This window comes from Ascidiella aspersa, chromosome 1, assembly GCF_963924565.1.
Source record: "Ascidiella aspersa chromosome 1, kaAscAspe10.2, whole genome shotgun sequence".
Classification (NCBI taxonomy): Eukaryota; Metazoa; Chordata; class Ascidiacea; order Phlebobranchia; family Ascidiidae; genus Ascidiella; species Ascidiella aspersa.
In genome coordinates, this window is record NC_139447.1 from 3,343,958 (window position 1) to 3,365,949 (window position 21,992).

Consider the following 21,992-nt stretch of genomic DNA (forward strand, 5'->3'; position numbering starts at 1 on the left):
TCAAGCTTAATCGATTAAATTTAAACAACATAAACTCGAGAATGAGTAGTTTGTGTAATTTCAAAAGTTATTTTCAATAATTATTTCGAGTTGCTTGATACATTTTGAATGGCAATTTAATTCAATATTTGAAATAGTAAAAAAACTGCTTGCCAAAAACTGAAAAAAAATTAAATACTTTGCGACTGGACAGGGTGAAAGAAAGGCATAGAGATTGCCTCTAAAGATAGTCAAATGTACCGCGTGACTTTGTGGCATAAATCGCCTTGTGCTTATAGAAAAGTTACACTATTTTACAATATTTAAACGAATTGAAATTACTTATAAATAAATACGTACTGTCGTATATGGACCTTTGCCAAAACTGTTCGAGGGTGTGCAAATGATCAGAAGCTATTTTGTTTTACACGGTAGAACGAATAAACAGACGAATTCATTGTGTTCAACCGACAAAAAGTACATAAAACGGTGGAACACTTGTAAAGTAATGTATGCGACAAGATGTTACATTCGTCCAGATTAAGAACTACGCAACCGCTTACGTAACTTTAATCCAAACTTACTTTATGTAGAACTCCACCAATAACTCCGCTCTTAACCTAACTTTTAACTACCTATTACAATAGCCGTGGCAAAAACGATGTTCAATTTGTCTTCACCATTTCTCTGTTCGTTTTATCGTGTTGAATTCGAACTTATTCTAGTGTGTTCATTAATTATTCCCACACGGGTTTAGGACTTATTCCGTCCTATAGAGATTACTTCGTATTTGACACAGCGATATCTTACAACTTAGATAACTCTGCTTAAGATGTTGTCGCTTTAAAAGGTTAAGGATTATTTTCGAAGTGTTATTTCATCAGAGTTATCATTGCGCAATTGGTTTTATTATTTCTTTGGTCATAACAGTTCAGCGTCGATATTGTTGCTTTAAAAGTAATTTCTATTCCCTCAAGAAATTCACCAATGGCGAAAACATAGTTTCCCAATCCCAGCGGCGTTTTACTACTGTTTAACCTGGAAATTAATTAAAAACCTTGGGTTTCAAACTTTACAGAGGCGATTTCGCAACAGACAATTGTAAAAATACTGAGTTACGGGGACAATTCAATGGGAAGTATCATCAAACCTTCGTCATTTATGGCCAATCTGTTGTTCAACGGAATTCGTTTTAATAGCGGTGTTTCCTGGTCGCCAGTATATATACACCTACCATGCTGTGTCAGAGGTATATTTCATCGTTGGAAGAATTACGGAGTCTTAACTGAAAATCTTCACCAAGAAAACGGCAAGGTTCTTTTCCACCAAACATCAGAATGAACATTATGATAACGGTGAGCAAGTACTTTAGGTTTTAAGAACCTTAATGTGCATTTGTGTATCAATGATTTGTTTTATAAGAGGAAACTTTTATCCGTGGAAGACAAGTAAAAGAATAATATTTTGGGTCTGGTCTAATAGCTTAACAATTGTAAAAAAAAATGCTAGACTTTTAAACAGATTTTACAAAGAAAAGCTTGAGGTTTTATATGAACAATATTTTTTTTAGATTTGCATTAAAAGTTGTTCAGTAATCAATGGGATTTTATTTATGCTTTTATCTTTATAAATATTTATTTTGAATTGTGTAACTGATATCACTATTGCTCATATTAAAATTACTCTTTAATGCTCTAAATCAGTGGTTCTCAACCGCCGGTCCGCGGACCGGTGCCTGTCCGCGTCAACTTTCCTACCGGTTCGCCAAATATATTACAATTTTTATATCTCAAGATGTTGAAGGCTTATCCATCAAATTTGGAGCTTTTTGCCATTTCCGTAATTTGCAGAATTGTGACTTAACATAGACTTGATGGCCTACTTTAGATTTAATCAAACGTCACAATGCTGCAAGTGCTGTGTCCAACTTTTTGGTCTACCGGTCCGAAAAATTTGTTTTGAAATTTTACCTGTCTGTAAGCTCAAAAAATGTTGAGAACCACTGCTCTAAATGCATACGTAAGGGTAATTCCCAAAATGAAATCCTTGTTCATTGTTAAATTTGAAGAAAAAGTCAATATTTGTTCAATTTGTAGTAAAATCGTGTTTAGCGGCCTGACGTAACTTGTTAGCGTTTATGTTTTAAGACCTAATAAATTCGCCTTGAATAGTTTCTGGGCATACAAATTTTCCCCTTTATATAATAACTCTACTGTTGTGTGTTTTTTCTTAAATTGATATCTAAACTATAGGCAGACCTACATATTTCCAGTCTAATGGTGGTTATATAATTTTATGGTCGCAATAAAATTAAATCTTTATTAAAAATAAAACAATATATTCTTTTATAAAGCTATTAATTAAAATATTCTAACTAGATTTCAGAACACGCCGAAGATTTCGCTAAAATATGAAATATAATATATGAAATAAATAAAATAAATCTTAAACTGATTTCGCAAAAATAGAGGTTAAAGAACTTTTTGTTGAACAAAAGAATATAGAAAGAAATGCTGAACATAAAGTTAAGTGTTTATTCGTTATTGATCAATTTGTTTTCAGATTGCGTTTTGTCTTTCCCTGTTGATATCTGTCGGCTCGTCGCAAAACTATTCCATCGAACAAACCAAGTGGAATATCTTGGCAAAAAACAGCGAGGCGAGTCGGTGAGTAACTTGAGACTTTTATTCTTGAATATATTATGCAATATAACCACTTGGTGAATGCCAGATTACACAAAATCCTCGGTAGGCAAAATAAAGATGCATCCCAGTATGATTTCATTCACAACAAAGCAGATGTTGTTCTCGCTGGATTTAATCAATTTTGTTCAATAAATAGATCAGACAAACTAATAAATACTTCATATGCACACCGGGATTCTTCAGAGGGTCTAACCAAAACAATTCATCAATGGATTTTCGTGCAAAGGAAAAGAAGAATAGAAAAATATAGCTTGCAGCGTGTTCGAACTCACAACCTCGGGAACATCTTTTTTAAAAGCAATAAATGAAGAAATAAATTTGGCTGAATAGTAGATTTAAAAAAGGCTTTCGCATTTCAAAGTTACCAAAGAAAAACAGCACGTTTCATGAAATCTAATGATGAAATAAAAACGGAGAAAAAAGGAAAACAAATCCGTATTTTCTTCGTTTACAGGCACATTCTGGAAAATTGTGAGATCGAGGGGATAACAGATAAAGAAGATGGTTTCGCTCCCTGGAAAACTGGCACTTTGAATTGTAGGTTTACCGAGCCCGCAAGCTTCGCCATTGCCATCCAACATAGGGAGGGCTTCTGCATTAACCCTTGCACCAAGCACCGGTTAAACAAGAGCTTCGTGGCCGAGCCGGTGTGGCAACAGTTTAAAGCTTGGGTGTGGAGAAGAGTTGAAAATCGACGAAAGCGAAGGGTCTCCAAAATCACCGTTAATCTCCCAGTGGCTTCGAGATGTGTGCTGATGGTTGCGGCAAACTGCACTGCATAAGCCTTGAAATATTGTCCTGCATAAATGTTTAGAAACTTCATTAACATATATGTTATCTATTTGGTTTTGGTTTTGGTTTTGGTTTTGTTCATACATTTGTAAGTTTCTTCCTTATTCTACTGTTGTTTGTTGTTCAATACTTTGTGATAAACTTTGAGGAATATTGCCCTGCATAAATATTGTGAAAGTACAATAGCATATACGTTATCTCTTTTTGTAGGTTTATTTCTTTGTTCCATGGTTGTTTCAGATGTGTGATAAACTTTGGAGAAATTTGCTCTGCAAACATATTGTTTACATATTTATTTGTTAATTTATGGATATATTTGTGTGTTACAGACGGCAGCTTTGACCTTTCCTGGTTAATATTCTTATAGCTTTCATAACAAAAACTAAATCAGTTTAACGTCTTTGAAATAAAGTCCTATTTGGGCTGGATAATTTAATAATAAAAAAGTAAAAATAAAAAAACAGAAGTTATCAAAAACAAAATCTCTCTGGAATTATCACATAGTTTATATGTTTACTTAGTTTATTCCATTTTTTAATGTAAGTTAATTTTTCCTGTGCTACGCTTTCATTTTAAGCCGTAATTGAATTATTGTGAACTATTTTGATTGAAATAAAATCACTTATGACTTCATTTGAAAACAACTTTCACTTCTTAATTTGATCAATTACCTTTCCAGAAAGAACAAAAAACAATACTTCAGATCAATAGTAACAGAAGGAATACACAAACAGTATTTTTTTTTGTCCTAATCAAAGTAATTTAAATCAAGAAAATATTGTCCAAGTTTAAAACTCAAACAAGGTGGTGATGCAACTGAGCAATGGAATACAAGACTTGACAAATGAATAGGTGTGGAGGTTTGAACACATGACCGCTATCATACTGTGACCGTCGTGGTGAATATTTAACTATTCTTATCAAAGAAACGTCATATACAAACTCATATTTTCTATTTATGTTTTTGTCCTTTCTTCAGCCCAAGAATTTTGGCAACAAAAAATTGGAGACCACCAGCCAATAAATGATCAACCCAATGTCGTTGAAATTGCGATATTTGCATTTCTATTGTACACACAACGTGAAGTGTAGGTTCTATAATTAGCAGCGGTTGTATTGCGCTATATTTAGCAGCTAGCAATAGTTAAATACGACCTTAACGAAGACCTTTAAATCAATAGTTTCCACTCATTGACCACAAACAAGGTGACCAGGAGGTTATTTGTAACACTTGGTTTGTTTCATGGTTCAGTTAACACATATTGTTTCATTTGACAAAACAAAACCCCCTGAAACTGAATTTAACTGAACATGTATTTCCCTAAAGTAGTAATCTTCACCGTGGTACAACATTTTCAACAACCTTCTGATTAGGAAAGCATTTCATTTCTCTTCAGTGCTTAGTTCTAAGGGCGATTCGGGAATTTTCTGTTTCGGATGCGGATTTTACTGGTATATAAGTCAGCGGCATCTGGAATAAAACATGTCATTCATCGACGAAAACAAAACAGAAATCAAGGGACAAACATTTCAAACGAAGCGAACGGTTAAGATATATCTTTCACTAAAATAAACCTCACAGAACCATGATGAAATCAACAATGGTGAGTTGAACATATCTTACGTATTTTGGACGAACCTTTCTAAAGTATAAACAACAACAAACAATCGGTAAAAACCCGAGTGAAACACAGGATGAGATATATTTTTAAGTAATATATATTTTGCCTACACTGGAAACGTCAGCTACCGTAGGTAAAGTAAAATATAGATTCATATCAAAAGTAAAATAAAACACAGTGATTGGCAGCAGAAATCTCCTGTCAATAATTTTGGTTTCCATAAGTATTTTTTATATTTTTTAAGCTGCAAAATCCTCTTTAAATTTTGTTTTGCCAGGTACGACAGTTGTCTCTGGTCGTGCTCGTATTTACACTTGCCACATCGGAGGACAACCAAATATCGAGAAGGGTTATAAAGCAAATTGGAGCAACCAACAGAACGAAACAGTGAGTTGCTATATGGAATATTTAGTTATATTACCTTTTTGTGGGGCCCAGTTTTCTTAAATATAATTAAGTGTTTACATCGCTCATGTGGTTATTTCATGGCTGTCAACAATTTGTTTTAATAAAATCAAGTTTCATCTTTTGAAATTTAATTTGTTTTAATAAAATAAAGTTCAACTTTTATGACTGTTTATAAAAATCAAATCGAATATAAGCAACTTTATTTATTAACAAGTCATTGGTAAATCATTCAAGACAAAAACAAGACCCAATCACAGTTATTCCAATCGAGTTCAACTCTTGAAAATCACTTAACACCTTTTCAAGTTGGATTGTTTAAAGTTGCACAATTTGGGCAATGTTTTAATTCCTTATTAAAACTGCTAGATTGTATCAACGTTCGTTGGTGATCAAATTGAGATCTTACATTCAGTTGAAATGTTATTCGTAATATTTCTTCAACAGGGTCTTTAAAGACTACAGATGTATCTTCACCACCTCAAAGAGGAATAACCAAGCAGTTTACGGCGCATCGTGGAACAATTTACATGTGGAATGCTCAAACCTCGCCACATCTACTTTCAAGGGCGTCCTTTGCAACGAGAAATGCCGATTTCCATCGTTCTGTGGCAAACCAGATAAATTAGAGAGGATGGCAAGATTCTTCGGCACAAAACCCGAAACCTACACTTACAACACGTTTGACTGGGACAATAATGCTGTAGACATTACACTTCCTGTTAGATGCGCGTGCATGCAAACAATACCACTATATCCTTTTCAACTACCCCTAATAGTTGTTTAATTGGCTATAACTTAAAACGTTTGTTACATTGTCTGTGTCCGGTTTAATAACCGTTTTTATTTTTTTTTTCTGTTGTTCGAATTAGATCCTTTTATTTAATAGAGTCATTTTGCTAAAATTGTTGTATTTGTTCTACGTTAAAACTGCTTATAAGACAGGTTTGTGTAAAGAACCATTATATATCGTTTAAAACAATCCTGAGAGAAAAGATAGTTCTATGAGTCGATAGCCGTATATCCACCCTAATTTCAAGAGTAAAGCTCAGTCAAATCGGTGATGTAAGACACAAACATGGGTATAATAGTGGGATCAGCTCTGCTGATATACCCAACAATTACAGCAGACTAACAACATCGGTCTATACCGGATAGCTTCAAAAAGGTTCTAACCGAAATCAATTGACTTAATCAAGATTATAGTGCAAGCAAGAGGTTCGAACTAAAACTAATTTAGTTACGAAACTAGGTGGAAAATAGGACTTTCTGGAGGCAGAAACGACCTAACTTTCTCGCTTGATTGGGCTTCCTACATTTGTATTACAAATACGCCTCTGACTTTTAATCTTGAACAAATTTACTTAAATATTGCTGCTAGTAGCAAGTCGTGATTCAAAGTTTGACTAAAGACGGCTATGTAGCATTTTAATTAATTTACTTAATGCGACGTTTGGTTTAAACTTCGATGTTAGCATTAAGATTGTTTCTTGTTAACGACAATTATAATAGCCTACTTCAAAACAGGAGTAAAAAAATGAAAATACTGTAGAGATGCCGTCACACATTTACATCATAGCGTGACGTCTAAAACAGGCAACTTCTATAAGCCTGCTGTTCTCTGTACATAACGTGTGCAAATGTGCAACTAAAATCGTTGAATGAATTCATATAATACATTGCTTGGTCTACTGATTGTACTGTTAGCTTGTTTAGTTTATTCCATCACGGAAGGTCAAAGAGTAGAGAAAAGATAGAGATAAAAAAAGCTGTCCTGTCGGGTGACTATGGTGGTCTCTCTCGAAGAAAGAAAGTAGGCTACCTAGGATAAAAACGCGATAAGAGTAATAGGCGTACAACAGAATATGGTTTGGCAGTTATCACTAGGCTGCGCTAAAGACAGTTTGTCATACGATCACGTGACAGTTTCAGAAAATTTCAAAGAAGCTACGTCATAACAATAAATCGCGTTGTGATTACGAACTTACGAAACATGACGCATTGAAAATTCTTTTATAATACTTTAACCGAATGGACTTTTTTGAAAAATGTCCATTTTTCATGCTATTCGAATACCACCCTGGTTGAGAAAATGTATTAGGATTACAGAAACCACGTAAAAAGTTAGAGGTTTAGGGCAGCAAAATGGTAAAGATACCAAAAATTATAATATAGGCGAAAGATGGAAAACGCAAACGTTTTTTTGCAATTCTACGATTAAAATAGGGAAAAAACAATGTGGGGAAATGGTCTCTATGAAATAGAAAAAAAATGGTTTGTAGATGTAGTTGATAATGAGTATACTCATTTAATTGCCTTTTGTGCCTCGATGTATCAATCTTACGACTACAATGTAGATACTTATTCAAATTGAATTGTTCATTGTCGACTGCTTCTAACATACGAGCACTCCAATTGGTTCTTTGAGTAACAGACAAGACTTTATTCGATACTGATCTTCATAATAATAAATCATAAGAATAATGATAAAGAATCTTATAACGCAAGCTTATCAAGGGGTTAGAAGAGGTCTGTATAAAGGAAGGCAAGACGTACATTCTCAATAAAATATTTATTTGTTATATTATAATACGTAGGCATTCACGTGACAAGGGCGGTTCCCTCAAACCTTTTTTTTACACTTTTGCCTGACGCGAATATACAATTTTTACGTCAAAATACGAATGCAAAATCATTTCTCGACTCGCACAAACAACAACAATATATAACTCACGAGCTGTGGAAACATAAACTTTGCTTGCACGACGGCGCTGGACGGCGCTTTAAAAACACATGTTATTTCTATGAAACGGATGTACGTTATTTCAAAACTGATCTGACGCATAAAATTGGTGTCAAAAATGTATCATTTGCACATTGGCTGGAAAAATAACGCAAACATTGTGTATCGTTTGCAAGGAATTTAGGCAACAGAATTTCCGGAAAATTTTCCATTTGACACAGCGATGAAAACAAAAATTCTCTGTGTAAACAACAATATGACAAAGTGCTGCTATAAATTCAACCAAAACTTTTTTTTCCGGGTCGACGTTTCGGTTTACCTTCGCCATTGGTTTTACAAAAATATTTAATAAGTGTTCATCTGGAGTGCGCAAGAAGCATCGAATATATATTTTACATATACAACAAAACTGTATTTAAATTATTTTGGATATTACATAATATCACACTCCAATTGGCCTTTTTAAGGAGAAGCAGTTACAGAAACGTAAAGTTAACTTTTAATTCAAAACACTTGGGAAATAATGTAAACCTATTTAGGGGGTTACCCGATAAACATAATAAATGTTTGCTTTACATTGTACGTCAAGTTTGCAAGAAGTATGTTAAAAACAGCCAAGTGCTTTTATTAATGCTACAACCTACAAGTGCTTTCTCATGCTATCCTACCTAATAATAATGCCACATATCGTTATTATAAAACATTTCTAGGGGTTTACTACACCTGAATAATGATTTGTGATCAATGGTTAATGAGCATATGAAAAATAAAATTACTGCGATGGTTATGGTTGGTTGATTGCTCTTAAAAGGTTGCAATGTTTTGCAAAAAATCATGGACTTTGTTACAGTAAATTTACACAGATGACAAGTTTGGACTTTAGGTATTCGATAAATGACATGGCAACAATTTTTTAGCAAATGATGTAGTATTTTTAATTAATTTTAATCAAAAATCAACTTTTTAAAGTTGAGCTAATCTAAAATCATGCCATACTTTGCATTAAAGGTGTTAAACTGTAAAAACAAATTGTTTCTGTTAATTTTAAGCGTTGTTTTTATTTTATAATTAGGTTTACCATTTCAGTTATTCAGAAACAATCTTTGTGTAAATAAGTGCTGAAAAATGTCTCTATCTGGAGCGGAAATTATTGCGCAATCTTTAAAAAAACAGGTAAACTAATAAGTCAACATTTTCAATTGTGTGTGGTTCACTGTTAAATCACTTTTAAGGTTTATTTTGGAGATAGTATGGAATCCAGTGAGCATTCTTTTGCAGATGCCAGTCTGCATTCTGTGGCTAGTGCACACCTGATAATTTTTTTGCACACTAAAATTTAGAAAAAAAGGTAAATTGTAGTCAAAATTCCAATCTAAGGCTTGCATAAAATATGATTGCACACCTGTATACACCTCAAAATTTGCCGCTAAACACCCATGACCTGAAGTGCCATGAAATGCAAACTGTCACACAAATATATTTTTATAGCAAGTTCTGTGCACAACTATAGTAGTAAATTGTACATTTAAATTTTAAAATGGTAGAATTCCAAATTGGTAGCATACAACAATGATTTGCACGCTCACAGGGACATTAAATGTTTACTGTGTTGAAAGTTGAACCTCAACAGGTATGCCAGGTTGGCAATATACCAAATGGCGCTGCACATTGAGCCCAGTCTGCTTTTCATGACACTTTTCGCCAAGATTTCTGTTATGTAGTGCCAAAAAATTAAGGTGTTCAGCTGTGCAATGATTTTTTTCCTTAGTATTTACACCTTTGATTGGAAATCGCACCACTACACTTTTTTGTTCGACATTAAGTATGCAATGTACTAATTCAGTATGCACACTAATTTCTTAATCAAAATATCAGGTGTTTATCTGTCACAGAATGCAGACTGGCACTGTGTCTCGGTCCAAACGGTCATTTCAGCTTTAAAAAAAAACTTCAAACTTGTGCAAAACTAAAAGCCTAAGTTGCACAAACAGCTTTCTGTACATAGTAATTTATTTACAGCAGTGCAAACTTACTAGTAACCTTATTACAGCCACACAAATTTACTGCTGGCTAATTTCCTAATCAATTTCCAAAAATTCCAGCTGGCTGTCATGTTCTTTTTAAGTGTAATGAAGTATTGTTATTGTTTTAACAGTTCGAGAAACGCACTGCTTTGAACATAATTCAGCCAGCAAGGTCTTAACTCTTGTATTAAAAAAATGCATTTCCCCAAGTAAATGGCCTTATCAGTTTATCTATGCAAACCAATAGTAAAAATATTAAAATATAATACAAATTATTGTTTAAATTGATTATTATTTTTATTCACTAAATCTATACTATGCTTTTACTTAGGGTGTTGAATATGCATTTGGAGTTGTTGGCATTCCGATTATTGAGGTGGCGGCTGCCTTGCAACAATGTGGCGTAAAATACATTGGAATGCGCAATGAACAGGCAGCTTCCTATGCCGCAGGTGCAATTGGATACCTTACCGGAAAGCCAGGCAAGTTTTGGTGAAACGAATTTTAAAAATAATTTATAGAACAAGATCAGCAACAACAAATTTTGGACTTTTTACATGACCCCCCGTACACTACAAAAAATGAAAAAATTTTGGACTTTTTTCATGGCGCTGCGTACACAACAAAAAATGGAAAAATTTTGAATTTTTTTCATGACCCGAAAAATTGTGGTAAATTACTCAATTAAAATTACTATTTGCTGCAAACACTTAATTTAACGCTAGTCATTGGACACAATGACCAACTCCAAGTCAATAATTTGTCCAAAAGACAATCAAGTCATGTAAAAACAGTGACTTACGTGTGCTCCAGCCATTGTTTAAGCGTGATGCCCTGGTGTGCCATTTCTAATGCTCAATGGTGCCGATACGTTTTGTGAGAATTTTTAAGAATGTGATTTTTGCTCAATTGGTAAGCTTCGTGATACAACATTTAGTGTACGACCAGAGACCATAATATTAAATAACATTTTCCTGCATGTTTTAAGTTGATTGTGTTGCTCCAGTTCCCTTTGACACTTCAGTAAAATAATTCCTATTTATAGAAATTTTATTTATTATTTTCCTGGGGTGCCATAAGCCATAAAAGGTTAGAATTACTTATAAGCCCTTACAACACTGGTCTTTCTGCTGATGGTAAAAAACAATATTTTTTTTCAGGTGTTTGTCTTGTGGTATCTGGGCCCGGTTTAATCCACGCTCTCGGAGGAATGGCCAATGCAATGGAGAACTGTTGGCCGATGATAACAGTCGGTGGATCATCTGATGCAGACCAAGAGTGCATGGGAGCATTCCAGGAATTTTCTCAGGTTTATTTTGGAGTTTAACTATTTGGAATGGGCCCACGGCGGACTTGTACAAATGTACCATATCCTGTTAAATTGTAATTCTAACCTAAAATTTTGATTCTTATTTAAATTGTATGAGCTATATCCTGCTAAATTGTAATTCCCATTTAAATTATAAAAGCTATATCCTGGTAATTGAATTTCTATACCTGGACCCTCACTTTTCCAACTGGTCTACACAGGCTCAGAGGGGAGCAGGTTGAGAAACAACCACAGCACCGTTGCTTGCTGCATCTTGTTAGGAAAACTAGCCTGTGGTGAGGTTTGAACTCACGACCTCATTCATACCGGAACAATCGTTCTCACAACTGAGCTACACAGGCTCAGAGAGGAGAAAGTCGAGAAACAACCATAGCACGATTGCAACCTGTTCGTAAAACTAGCCCGTGGTGAGCTCCGAACTCACGACCTCGGTCGTACCAGGAAGGGCGCCTTATGAACTCATCCACACAGACACGTGACGCCACGGTTCAGATATTACCGTAGGTCGTGAGTTCGAGCCTCACCCCAGGCTAGCCGTTCTTGTAGCCTGGCTGGCATGAACATCTTTAATAGATCGACAGTTTATGTTTTTGCAAAACACACTGTTAGTCTATTGAAGACTCTATCCTCCTAACACACAAAGCCGTCCAGGTTGAAGCGTGTCGCCAGTACACTAAGTTCTCAGCGCGACCGTCCAGCCTGGCCGCCATACCCCAAGTTGTGGAGAAGGCCTTCAGGGCGTCAACTTACGGCCGACCGGGAGCAGCTTACATCGACGTGCCCGGGAACTTTGTTAACGCACCGGAGCTGATCGCAAACTGTGTGTAAGTTATTTTAAGCTGATAGCAAACTGTGTGTAAGTTATTTTCAAAGTTGTTCTACCACAGTGGTTCCCAACCAGGGGGGAATTTTGTAATTTGCATGGGGGAATTTCTGTTACAATATCATTCTCTTACTGGCTGCGTGTGCTGTGTTGTTGCTGCAAATGATATATAATACAGAGAGGAATATTACAGGCTATAAAGCTTATAATCGAGGGTTTAATTTATGTTCTAAGAATTTCTGTAAAATATTAATGTAAACGATATTTTAGCAGACTAAATTTGTAAGGGGGAAGCAGATTTGAATATCGACTAAAAGAGTGCACAGGAAAAAAATGGTTTGGAACCACTGTTCTATAATCTAAGTTGGTATTGGAGTCGGTACTTAATACTGGGATGAGGTGAGATCTGGCAATGTTGGATCTACTATAAGTGGCAGTAGGGAGTATGTCCGATACTTTTCGATACCTGATATCCGATATTTTGGTCAAAAAGTATCGCGATCTGATCCTATACTGAATGACGTAATTCGTTTACTCAACAAGCAACAAACTAGTTGGTCACCCCTGGTTACTAGATACGACCTACTTAAAAAATTTTACCCAAAAAAAATCCCCGAACACTAATATATTTCTTGCACGTGAGATCCCGCGGAAAATGAAATCGATTGAAAAATACCCCCAAAATCGATTAAAATATACCCCCAAAATCGATTAAAATATACCCCCAAAATAAAAAAAATACTTAAAAAAATAAAAAAATTCATTGAAAAATATACAAAAATAAAATATATCGATTCAAATTCTTTAACATTATTATATTTCTTGCACGTTAGATCCCGTGGAAAGTGTCCCCCTCCTCCCAAAATACTCGCTTCACCTTCTCTCATCCAACGAGCTTCAAGCGTGCTCCACAAGGCCGAGCGCCCTCTCGTGGTGGTGGGCAAGGGCGCGGCCTACGACGGCGCCGGCGACGAGGTGCGACACCTCGTGGAACGCCACGGTCTTCCCTTTCTTCCCACCCCTATGGGCAAGGGGGTGGTTTCAGACGAACACCCACTGTGTGTTTCGGCTGCTAGATCCAGGTAAGAAATTTGATTTTGAGGAAACACACAACAAGAATAACGAAGCAACAATTTTTAAATAATCTGTATTACCTTAGTATCAAGTAGTGTCGTCCGATACTTGAAATTTTATTCCGATACTGATACCCGATATTTTTGACGAAAAGTATCGCGACAGATCCGATACCCAATGACGTCATTACTTTGCTGAAACAAGTAAAAAGTTATTTAGTACCGAATTGGTTGCTTCAGTTTGGGGGTTCGGGCGGGTTACTAGTGAGGTTAGAAATTGGTTGGGGCTAAAAAAAATTGCTTAAAACAATATAAGTGGCACAAGTGTAATATTTGTCCATTAACATTCTTGTTAGTATGAAATGATTCAAGTCAAATTGATTGTCAATACTTAAATTTATTTGGGTCATTCGATTTCTAATCTAATTTGAAAAAACTGAAATGCTCTAGTTTAAATTCTAACATGAATTTTAAAAGCTGACCTGAATCTAGTTGTCCTAGTCTGCAAGTAACTTGTTTATATAAGCAACCACATTGACCAGTCAATTGTAACGCGCACCGCAGATTTGCTTTATATGGGATTTTAACCATCCGGATAGCAATAAATCGAAAAAATAAAATTAAAAGTTCATATTTTAAACGGTTTTCATTGGATTTTAGGATAGTGCCAGGAAATTCCTTTTGTTTCGAGGGCGGAACCGTTAAGGTATTGTTTCCCCACAAAATTGGCGATAACCATACTAAAACAGGGCAACGTTTTTATTTACACGATGCTGTTTTACTTACTTTCTTAAGTAGAAACATTAAAGGACTTATCGGAACCTTAGGTTATAGATTTATACAGTATACCCTACATTCTTTTTATGTTTTTTGAAGTGCCCACGAGTAAACTGCGCCATTTTATTTTAAAGAGCTTTGCTACATGCTGACGTCATACTTTTGCTTGGGGCAAGACTCAACTGGCAACTGCACTTTGGAAAGTAAGTGGGCTCTTTGAATATAATCAAATTGTTGACATACGTATACGTATATGTACAGCAGAATAACGAAACAGATAGTTTGCTGTCTCTTAGTTTTCTTATTTAAATTTGAAAAATGAATAGTTGATCTTGTAACACTGCTGTTATATTAGTTATGTGGAAATCTAAATTTACGACAAAAATTTACGTCGTTTTTAGGATTGGCATGGTTCTACAATTTATGCAGCACGATATGAACGTCACACACGGTGCTCTATTTTGAATGAAAACAAGTGCGTGATGATATTTTAACGTCATAATACTTAAAATGGCCGACACAGTCATTTTAAGAGCGTCTGAAGAACGAATTTCCGCGAATTTGACACGGCACTTTTTTGCACCGCGACAGTTGGAATTATTACACATGTCTCACCACTTTTTAAGTTTAAATGTTTGTAAAAAACTGTGATTCACATATATATATAATTATATGATATATATTTACTTAGGTAAATGCCCTTTTCGTTTTGGTAAGCGTTTGATGGGCGAACTGCGAGTATTCGTGTCAAATCATCGCTACCTCTTTTTCACCCATCTTAAAATTTCAGAGAGCCGAGGTTCAGAAAAGACGTCAAGATCATTCAAATCGACGTTAAAGCTGAGGAACTCAACAACAACGTGGATGCGGCGGTTGCTCTGCAAGGAAACATATCGACTGTTTTGCAACAGGTATTGGATTTTGATTTTAACGCGAAGAAAATTCTATACATGAGGCAGCCTTTTTAAGGCCCTAGAACGCCAGGGCAAAAAATTACTTATAGCCCATCTAAAATTAATTACGACTATTGTGGGGCAATGTACCGGGTAGCTTGGGAGAGGTTATTATCGAATTCAGTTGGCTCAAACAGGATTGTATACGAGTGCAGGAAAAGCAGGGCTAAAACATACATGAGGTTCGAACTCACGACCTCCGATATACCAGGACCGTCGCTAAACAAACAGAGCTAGACAGGCTCAGTGGTGAAGCAAGTCGAGAAATGACCTTAGTACCGTTGCTTGCTGCATCCTGTTTGTACAATGTACATACTGTACAACTTCATATTCTAATCTAACTGTGAAAACAATCTACACAAAAATAATCTTTATATATATAAAATTTTTGGTCCAGAACCAATAGATTGCGAAACACAGCTCCAAAAATTTCGTTTTTTTCTCTTTCAATTAACGGCAATATCAGCTCTATTGAGAACATCGTTTTGTTTCGTCACAGATGGCTGAACACGAGAGGCGCCAAGACAGGGGAGTCCCCTGGAAGCTGAGTAGCGACACCGCGTGGTGGAAGTTCCTTCAGGAAAAAATGGACGCCAACTCGAAACAAACGAAGGTAAACAAAAATAACGGCTTAGCGAGACTTCTGCAATGATTAACTATAAATATGGAATGTTGCTCCGCCCTACCACGGCTTGTGTATTGTAAGACCTCTTGCCTCAAAATGACGTCATTACTATGTCAAAGCAAACAAAACAGATGAAATTAAAATGTTCAAATGCAACTTTTATTACGCCAAAATTTGCTGCAGTATTAAGAACTTTAGTTACCTCTGGTTAAAAAACTACAATTTCTTGATAAACTTACATATCAATGTAAGTTGTTGCAAATGGTTGGAATTCCTGTGCTAATTTGAGAATAGTAGTGACGTCATTCGGTTTTGGATGGGATCGCAATAGTTTTGTCCAAAATATAGTTAATCGTTATCGAAACAAAATTTAAAGTTCGTACCTCATTTAATGGGATTACGAGTAGCGAGTAATAAGAGAAATGTAATTGTGTACTCGCATTACGAATACAGATTATTGTGAATTCCCCAATTACAAATCATAATGACAGGTTCTTGTTATATCGAGTCCGTATAGGGTCGTTGTATAGGTAAATGATTTTTTTTTCAGGCCTTGTGTGACGACAAGAGCGTCCCGCTGAACTACTACGCCATGTATGACGTCATAAAGCCGCTCATTCCGCGCGACGCGATCATTGTTAGCGAGGGGGCGAACACAATGGACATCAGCAGGACAATGATCCCCAACATCCTGCCGAAACACAGGTAAGCAAAGTGTCCAGGGATGTCCTATACTGGGTATTTCGATACCCGATATTTAAAAAAATATGAATGGACTTGACTGCGATATCAAATGACGAATACGGTAATGACGTCATGGATGCAGTTTTAGAAGCAAAATTGATAAAATCGTACCAAAATTGATGAGCAAAAGTTCGGTGAGCTTTGCAAAAGCGAATATTGCTAATTTTTATTATCCCCCCAAAAACCCCCCCGCCCAAATAAATCGGGTACATAACAAATAAGCAACTTTATTTGAAATACATCTTGTTGTTCTGTGCATTTTAATGTTTATACATGTTTTCCTGGTTTATTTTCTGATTTAAATAGATGGATGATTATTATTATTATTATTAGACGCGTTCGAAGTAAAAAGCTGCGTAGAATCGCAAACTATATCGTTGTAAAAAGCACAACTTTGTTTAGTTTATTTCGAAAATTTATATTCATTTGAAACATAAGACTAAAGTTGCGTTTTTTCGTATTATTTTTCTTTACATCTTATAAAGTTATTACTTATTTTATTTTATAAAAGTCTGAATAATTTTCCAAAGTCTAATAATGAATAGCTGCCAGTGTAATTTTTAAAGAAACATTTGAGGAAGATAGTTACGAATTAGTAGGAGTTCAGATCGTTAAAAGACTTGAAATTCAAGTCTGTCGGTGTGTGCTGTGTGTACTTGGTTTTACATCGAGTGGTAGCGTGCGCATGCGAACGTCGGACTCTTAGCTTTACGTGGTTTTACTCGAGCCCGGAGTCTGATTCCAGCAAAACAAACCGACTCCGTCGAGTCCCGATTCCTGTTGCCACTCTACAGCCTGAATCACCATATACGTAACTGAAAATAATTTCCAGTTGGCGGTAATATCAGCTTCAAAATTTGGTACTGCGCATGTCGGACTCGGAACTCTGGTAGTTTTAAGTGGTCTTACTCGACTTCCCGAGTTAGATTGCTGCTCCGCATCCCTGATTTGCACCCCTACAACTTAGTTTGGTTGCAGGTTGGACGCTGGAACGTTTGGAACGATGGGGGTGGGTGTTGGATTCGCAATCGCAGCCGCCCTATACGCCGCTGACCAAGCTGAAAAAACTGGCAAGCCAGCGCAGAAAGTTGTACGTACTTTTGTGTTAATGAGGTGTAACTGCACAAGTTCACAATTAGATGCGTTCAGAAATATGATGCCTGCTTCTGTTTGGGCTTTTATATTGTTGTTGCATCTTGCTGCAGCCTCCAGCAATTGTGCTCCAAAATTTACAAGTTCGACTATATGCTTTACACACATATAACTAAATTTGTTGTAAAATACGCTACATCTGGAAAACGTTAATTTTTGAATGGAAGGATTGACTAATCAAAAAAGTACTACGTACTTAAAATGCAATTGTACTATACTAAAGAGTGCACTAGTGTACTACAAGAAGCATGGGTTAACTGACCCTTGCATTTTTATAGGTCTGCGAAATATCAAACTAATCACAGCGGGTCCACTAGGCAAAATTTTTAAAAAAGTTTAGGAACCTTATCGAACTTCCACATTAAACCAGATTACACAGGGTTAACCCAAAAGTGTCTAGCGGCACCGAAATTTCCCAACGCTTCACCTTGCTGCAGATTTTTATCCAGGGCGTCAGCGTGTTTTGCTTGTCAGCTCTTGATGGTAAAGTTCAAAATATCAAGTAAATATCTCCACTTGTCATAAATAGACTCGATGCCCTAAATCTATTACAACTTCCACATTACACCACAGTGTCTAGCGTCACACAACTAACATAAGGCCCCACCTTGTTGCACATTAGTATGCAGGACGGCAGCGTGTTTTGACTGTCAGCTCGTACAGTTCAAGCTAAAATGATCTCCACTTGCCGTAAATCGACTCGATGCTGTAAGCCTCATAAAACTTCCACGTTACACCAGATTACGCAGTGTTAACCCAAAAATCAAGTCTAACGATGTCCCATCTTTCTTCAGATTTGTATCCAGGGCGACAGCGCCTTCGGTTTCTCAGGGATGGAAGTGGAGACGGTTTGTCGCTACAAACTTCCCATAGTGTTCCTGGTGGTCAACAACAACGGAATCTACTCAGGAGGAAACGACGATTTCTGGCAAGTCATGCAATCCACCGATGACGTCACACTCAGGTTAGTTGTTGTGACGTCACTCTAAAAGTGGTGTTGTTGTCGTGATGTTTTTTCCTTGTCCCGGGGCGCGGACTTTTTACGGCATATTAAATGTAAGGCCCCCTCACAAAATGTTGCCGTTTGTAAGATTGAATGTTGAATATCGAATGTGATCATTCCTAACCTAGACAGAGGTCGAAAAACACCAATCTTTAATTTATTCCCGGTAAAACCTTTCAAATATAAGAAGAATAGCAAAAATAGTTCTCAAAAAACGTGTTTTGGGACACAAAAGTATTCAAGGATCGCTCAGAATTAAATGAAATTTTGCCTATTTTGTATCTCTTTTAAAACACCTTCAACAAATAAGAAAAATGGTCAAAATGCTTCCACAAAAACGTGTGACGGAAGATATTCGCGGGTCGCTAAGGTTTAAACAAAATGCTAACTGAAAAATTCGCGCCCAACCATTCTATTTCCTGCTCTTCATTCCAGCGTTCCGCCTACCTTCCTGACCCCGGAAGCGCGCTACGAAATGCTGATGCAGGCGTTCGGTGGAGACGGGTATTTTTGCAGGGATCCGAGTGAGCTAAGGAAGTCGTTTGCCCGAGCTTTGTCCCGTTCCACTGAGGAGCGACGACCTGGTCTCATCAACGTTGCAATCGATACCTCGTCAAGCCGCAAAGAGCAGGAGTTTCAGTGGCTCACTAGGAGCAAGATGTGAGAGGAGTGAGAGAAAATGAGACGAGTGGGACAGTTGTATTTTCGATTTGTTTGTTTGTTTAATGCAGTGCTTCTTAGTGTTGAATGATGTTCGTAAAACACGTTACACCAGTGGTTTTCCACCGGGAGAGTCCACTTGAGAGTTAGATCAGTGCTTCTCAACCGGGTTGCCGCGTCACTCTAGGGTGCCATTTTTAACGCTCAAGGGTGCCGAGAGGTATTTCAATTTCTCTAGGATTTCAATTTTTTTTTTTTAATGTTTTTTGTGTACGATAAAAGTGCAAAATTAAAACGTTTGTTGCACAGCTAATGTGCTGTTTTAATCTAGTATATTGTAACGTTACAAATTAACCACTCAAAAGTACGAGCAAGGGTGACGTAAGCCAAAAAAGGTTGCGATACACTGTGATCTAATGCGTCGCCGCATTTTGGTAACATTATTTTAGAAGTATTAAATCAGGGGTACTTTAAAACTTCAAAGCTTTTTTTGGCATGGACAGGGTCGGCATTTAATATTTAGAGCTGATCAAGTGACGTCATATAAGCAGTGTCAATTACTCTTTCGCTTTTAGTACGTGTGACATATAGCTGACGGCTGTTCGAATCTTACTGAAATGTTTAGCACCATTTTGAAAAATATTAATCTTTTAGAAATCTTAATACCGCCATAAATATAAGATCTTGATATCACACTAACTGAAGATGATACAAGTTCGTATCGAAACGTCTTAATCAAGATGCTGTCGATCTACTCGACCTTTTTGGCTTTGAAATTTATTATTAAGATCTTGATATGTTTTATACAATCTTTGCGTTTGTCTGTGAGTTTCATCACATGTGTAATTTTACGACCTTATTGTTCTTTTCTATGTGGTAACTTGTCGTCCATTATTTTCTAGACTAAACCACAGATTCAAGATGGCGATTTGCATAACTTTTGTTGGAAACTTGCATTACTGTCCGATGCAGTGCTTTTTCAAGTTTTGTTAATTATATATTTTACTTTTGTTAGGTGTTAATTAAGCTACCGGCATTTTTTCCTGTTAATTCTTTAGTAATCTCAAATTAAAAACATAGAATCCTGCCATTCCAGCTTTAAAGTTTGTATTTTAATATCAGCACATTTTTTTTTTATTTTTAGTTAAGGATGCCCATATTTATTTGGGATTTCTATAATTTAAAAAAAAATTGGGCGTTTTAATCATTGATACGTTCAAACGCGTAATTTTGCCCTTAACGAATGCCCAGCTATAAAGGATACATTTGAACATTTAAATAGGCGACAAAAATATTGGCTTTGGTAAAGAACGCAGCAAGCCGCTCGCCACAGCTCTATGTATTGTGATTTCACCGATTTGTGATTTGTTTTTCTGCACGCACTATGCAATCTACAGCGCTCTTTTCTTGTTGCAATATGCGAATTAATTTATAGCATCGAATAAAACTCAACGAAATTATTCGGGTGTTTAAAACGATTCTCAAGTAAAAGAAATAAGTTTTAGACCGGGGTTCGTTTTTCATGAAGCGAAGAATAACTGTAAATATTAGGGATCGCTAACCGGTTACAAAATTTTGTATTGACGTTTTTTTGTTTAATTATTAATAAACGTGAAAAATGTATAATATATATAGTAAAGAAGGTTCAAATGGATTCTGTTCGGCTTTGTTCAATACTAGACGAAATAACAGCTGCCACAATTTATCAATAACAAACAGTAATCTAACGTTATAATTTACGATTAAAATAGGCGCATTTAAATAGAAAGCGTCCTTCGAGCGTAAGGCATCGTACAGATAAGTGAAGTCGCTTTCATGACATGCATTACGTAGTGCTATTCATTTTGGCCACTTTTGTCCTTCAGCAGAGAAAAAAGCACAGTTTGGCCAAAAAAGGCGACGAAAAAAGCAGCTTGATCTTTGAAAATTGTCTGTTTTAGTATCGGTATAGCTGTGTCTCGACAGAGCAGCTTGCAGTCAGCTTGTGTTTTTCAAATCATGAATGTTTATGAATGTATGTTGTCTTCCTAAGCTTAATTGGCAGCGGTGTTCAGCTACTGTGAGTTTTAACAAGTTAATCAGGCGGCACTATATACATATAAAAACAAGCCTTTGGCCAGAAAAAGAACGGTTGTGTGAAAGCTTGTCGAGAATCAATACAATTTGTTGTTGTATAGTGCCACCTGATTACCATAATTAGATAATGTGAACGATTTTAAAAGTTTACGTTTGTTGTTTAAAGATAAGAAAGGCATTTTCTGTTTTTTTTTTATCAAATTAGTGTTTCGGTAACTCAGTTACTTGATTTCACTAAAGTCTTATGTGTAGTATTACTTTGAACTTAAAATCAATTTTACAAACTTGAATCAAAGTTAATTGGTTAGGGTTCCGGTAACATTTTGTTACTTCGACTGGGACTTACTTTCTTTAAAGTGAAGCATTTTAACAAACTAAACTGGAATTTAAGGAATTGTCTACACTCTACAACACTAAAAATTAGTGAAGCCGATACTTCCATTTCAGTTTCGGTAATATAAAAACAGACTCAAACGTCAAGTTTCTAAACTTTAGTTGAAATCGAA

General features: G+C 36.0%; 1 protein-coding gene across 1 annotated transcript; it reads left to right on the forward strand.

Moving 5' to 3' along the window:
• Nucleotides 1-9,371: 9,371 nt before the first annotated feature.
• On the forward strand, nt 9,372-19,414 carry LOC146166574 (2-hydroxyacyl-CoA lyase 1-like). The gene is made up of 12 exons (XM_083382214.1): nt 9,372-9,419; nt 10,602-10,752; nt 11,431-11,579; nt 12,252-12,424; nt 13,257-13,505; nt 14,408-14,476; nt 15,064-15,184; nt 15,726-15,839; nt 16,402-16,556; nt 17,574-17,685; nt 18,542-18,711; nt 19,186-19,414. The coding sequence occupies exons 1-12, from the start codon at nt 9,372-9,374 to the stop codon at nt 19,412-19,414; spliced, it is 1,740 nt and encodes a 579-aa protein (XP_083238340.1).
• Nucleotides 19,415-21,992: the final 2,578 nt, after the last annotated feature.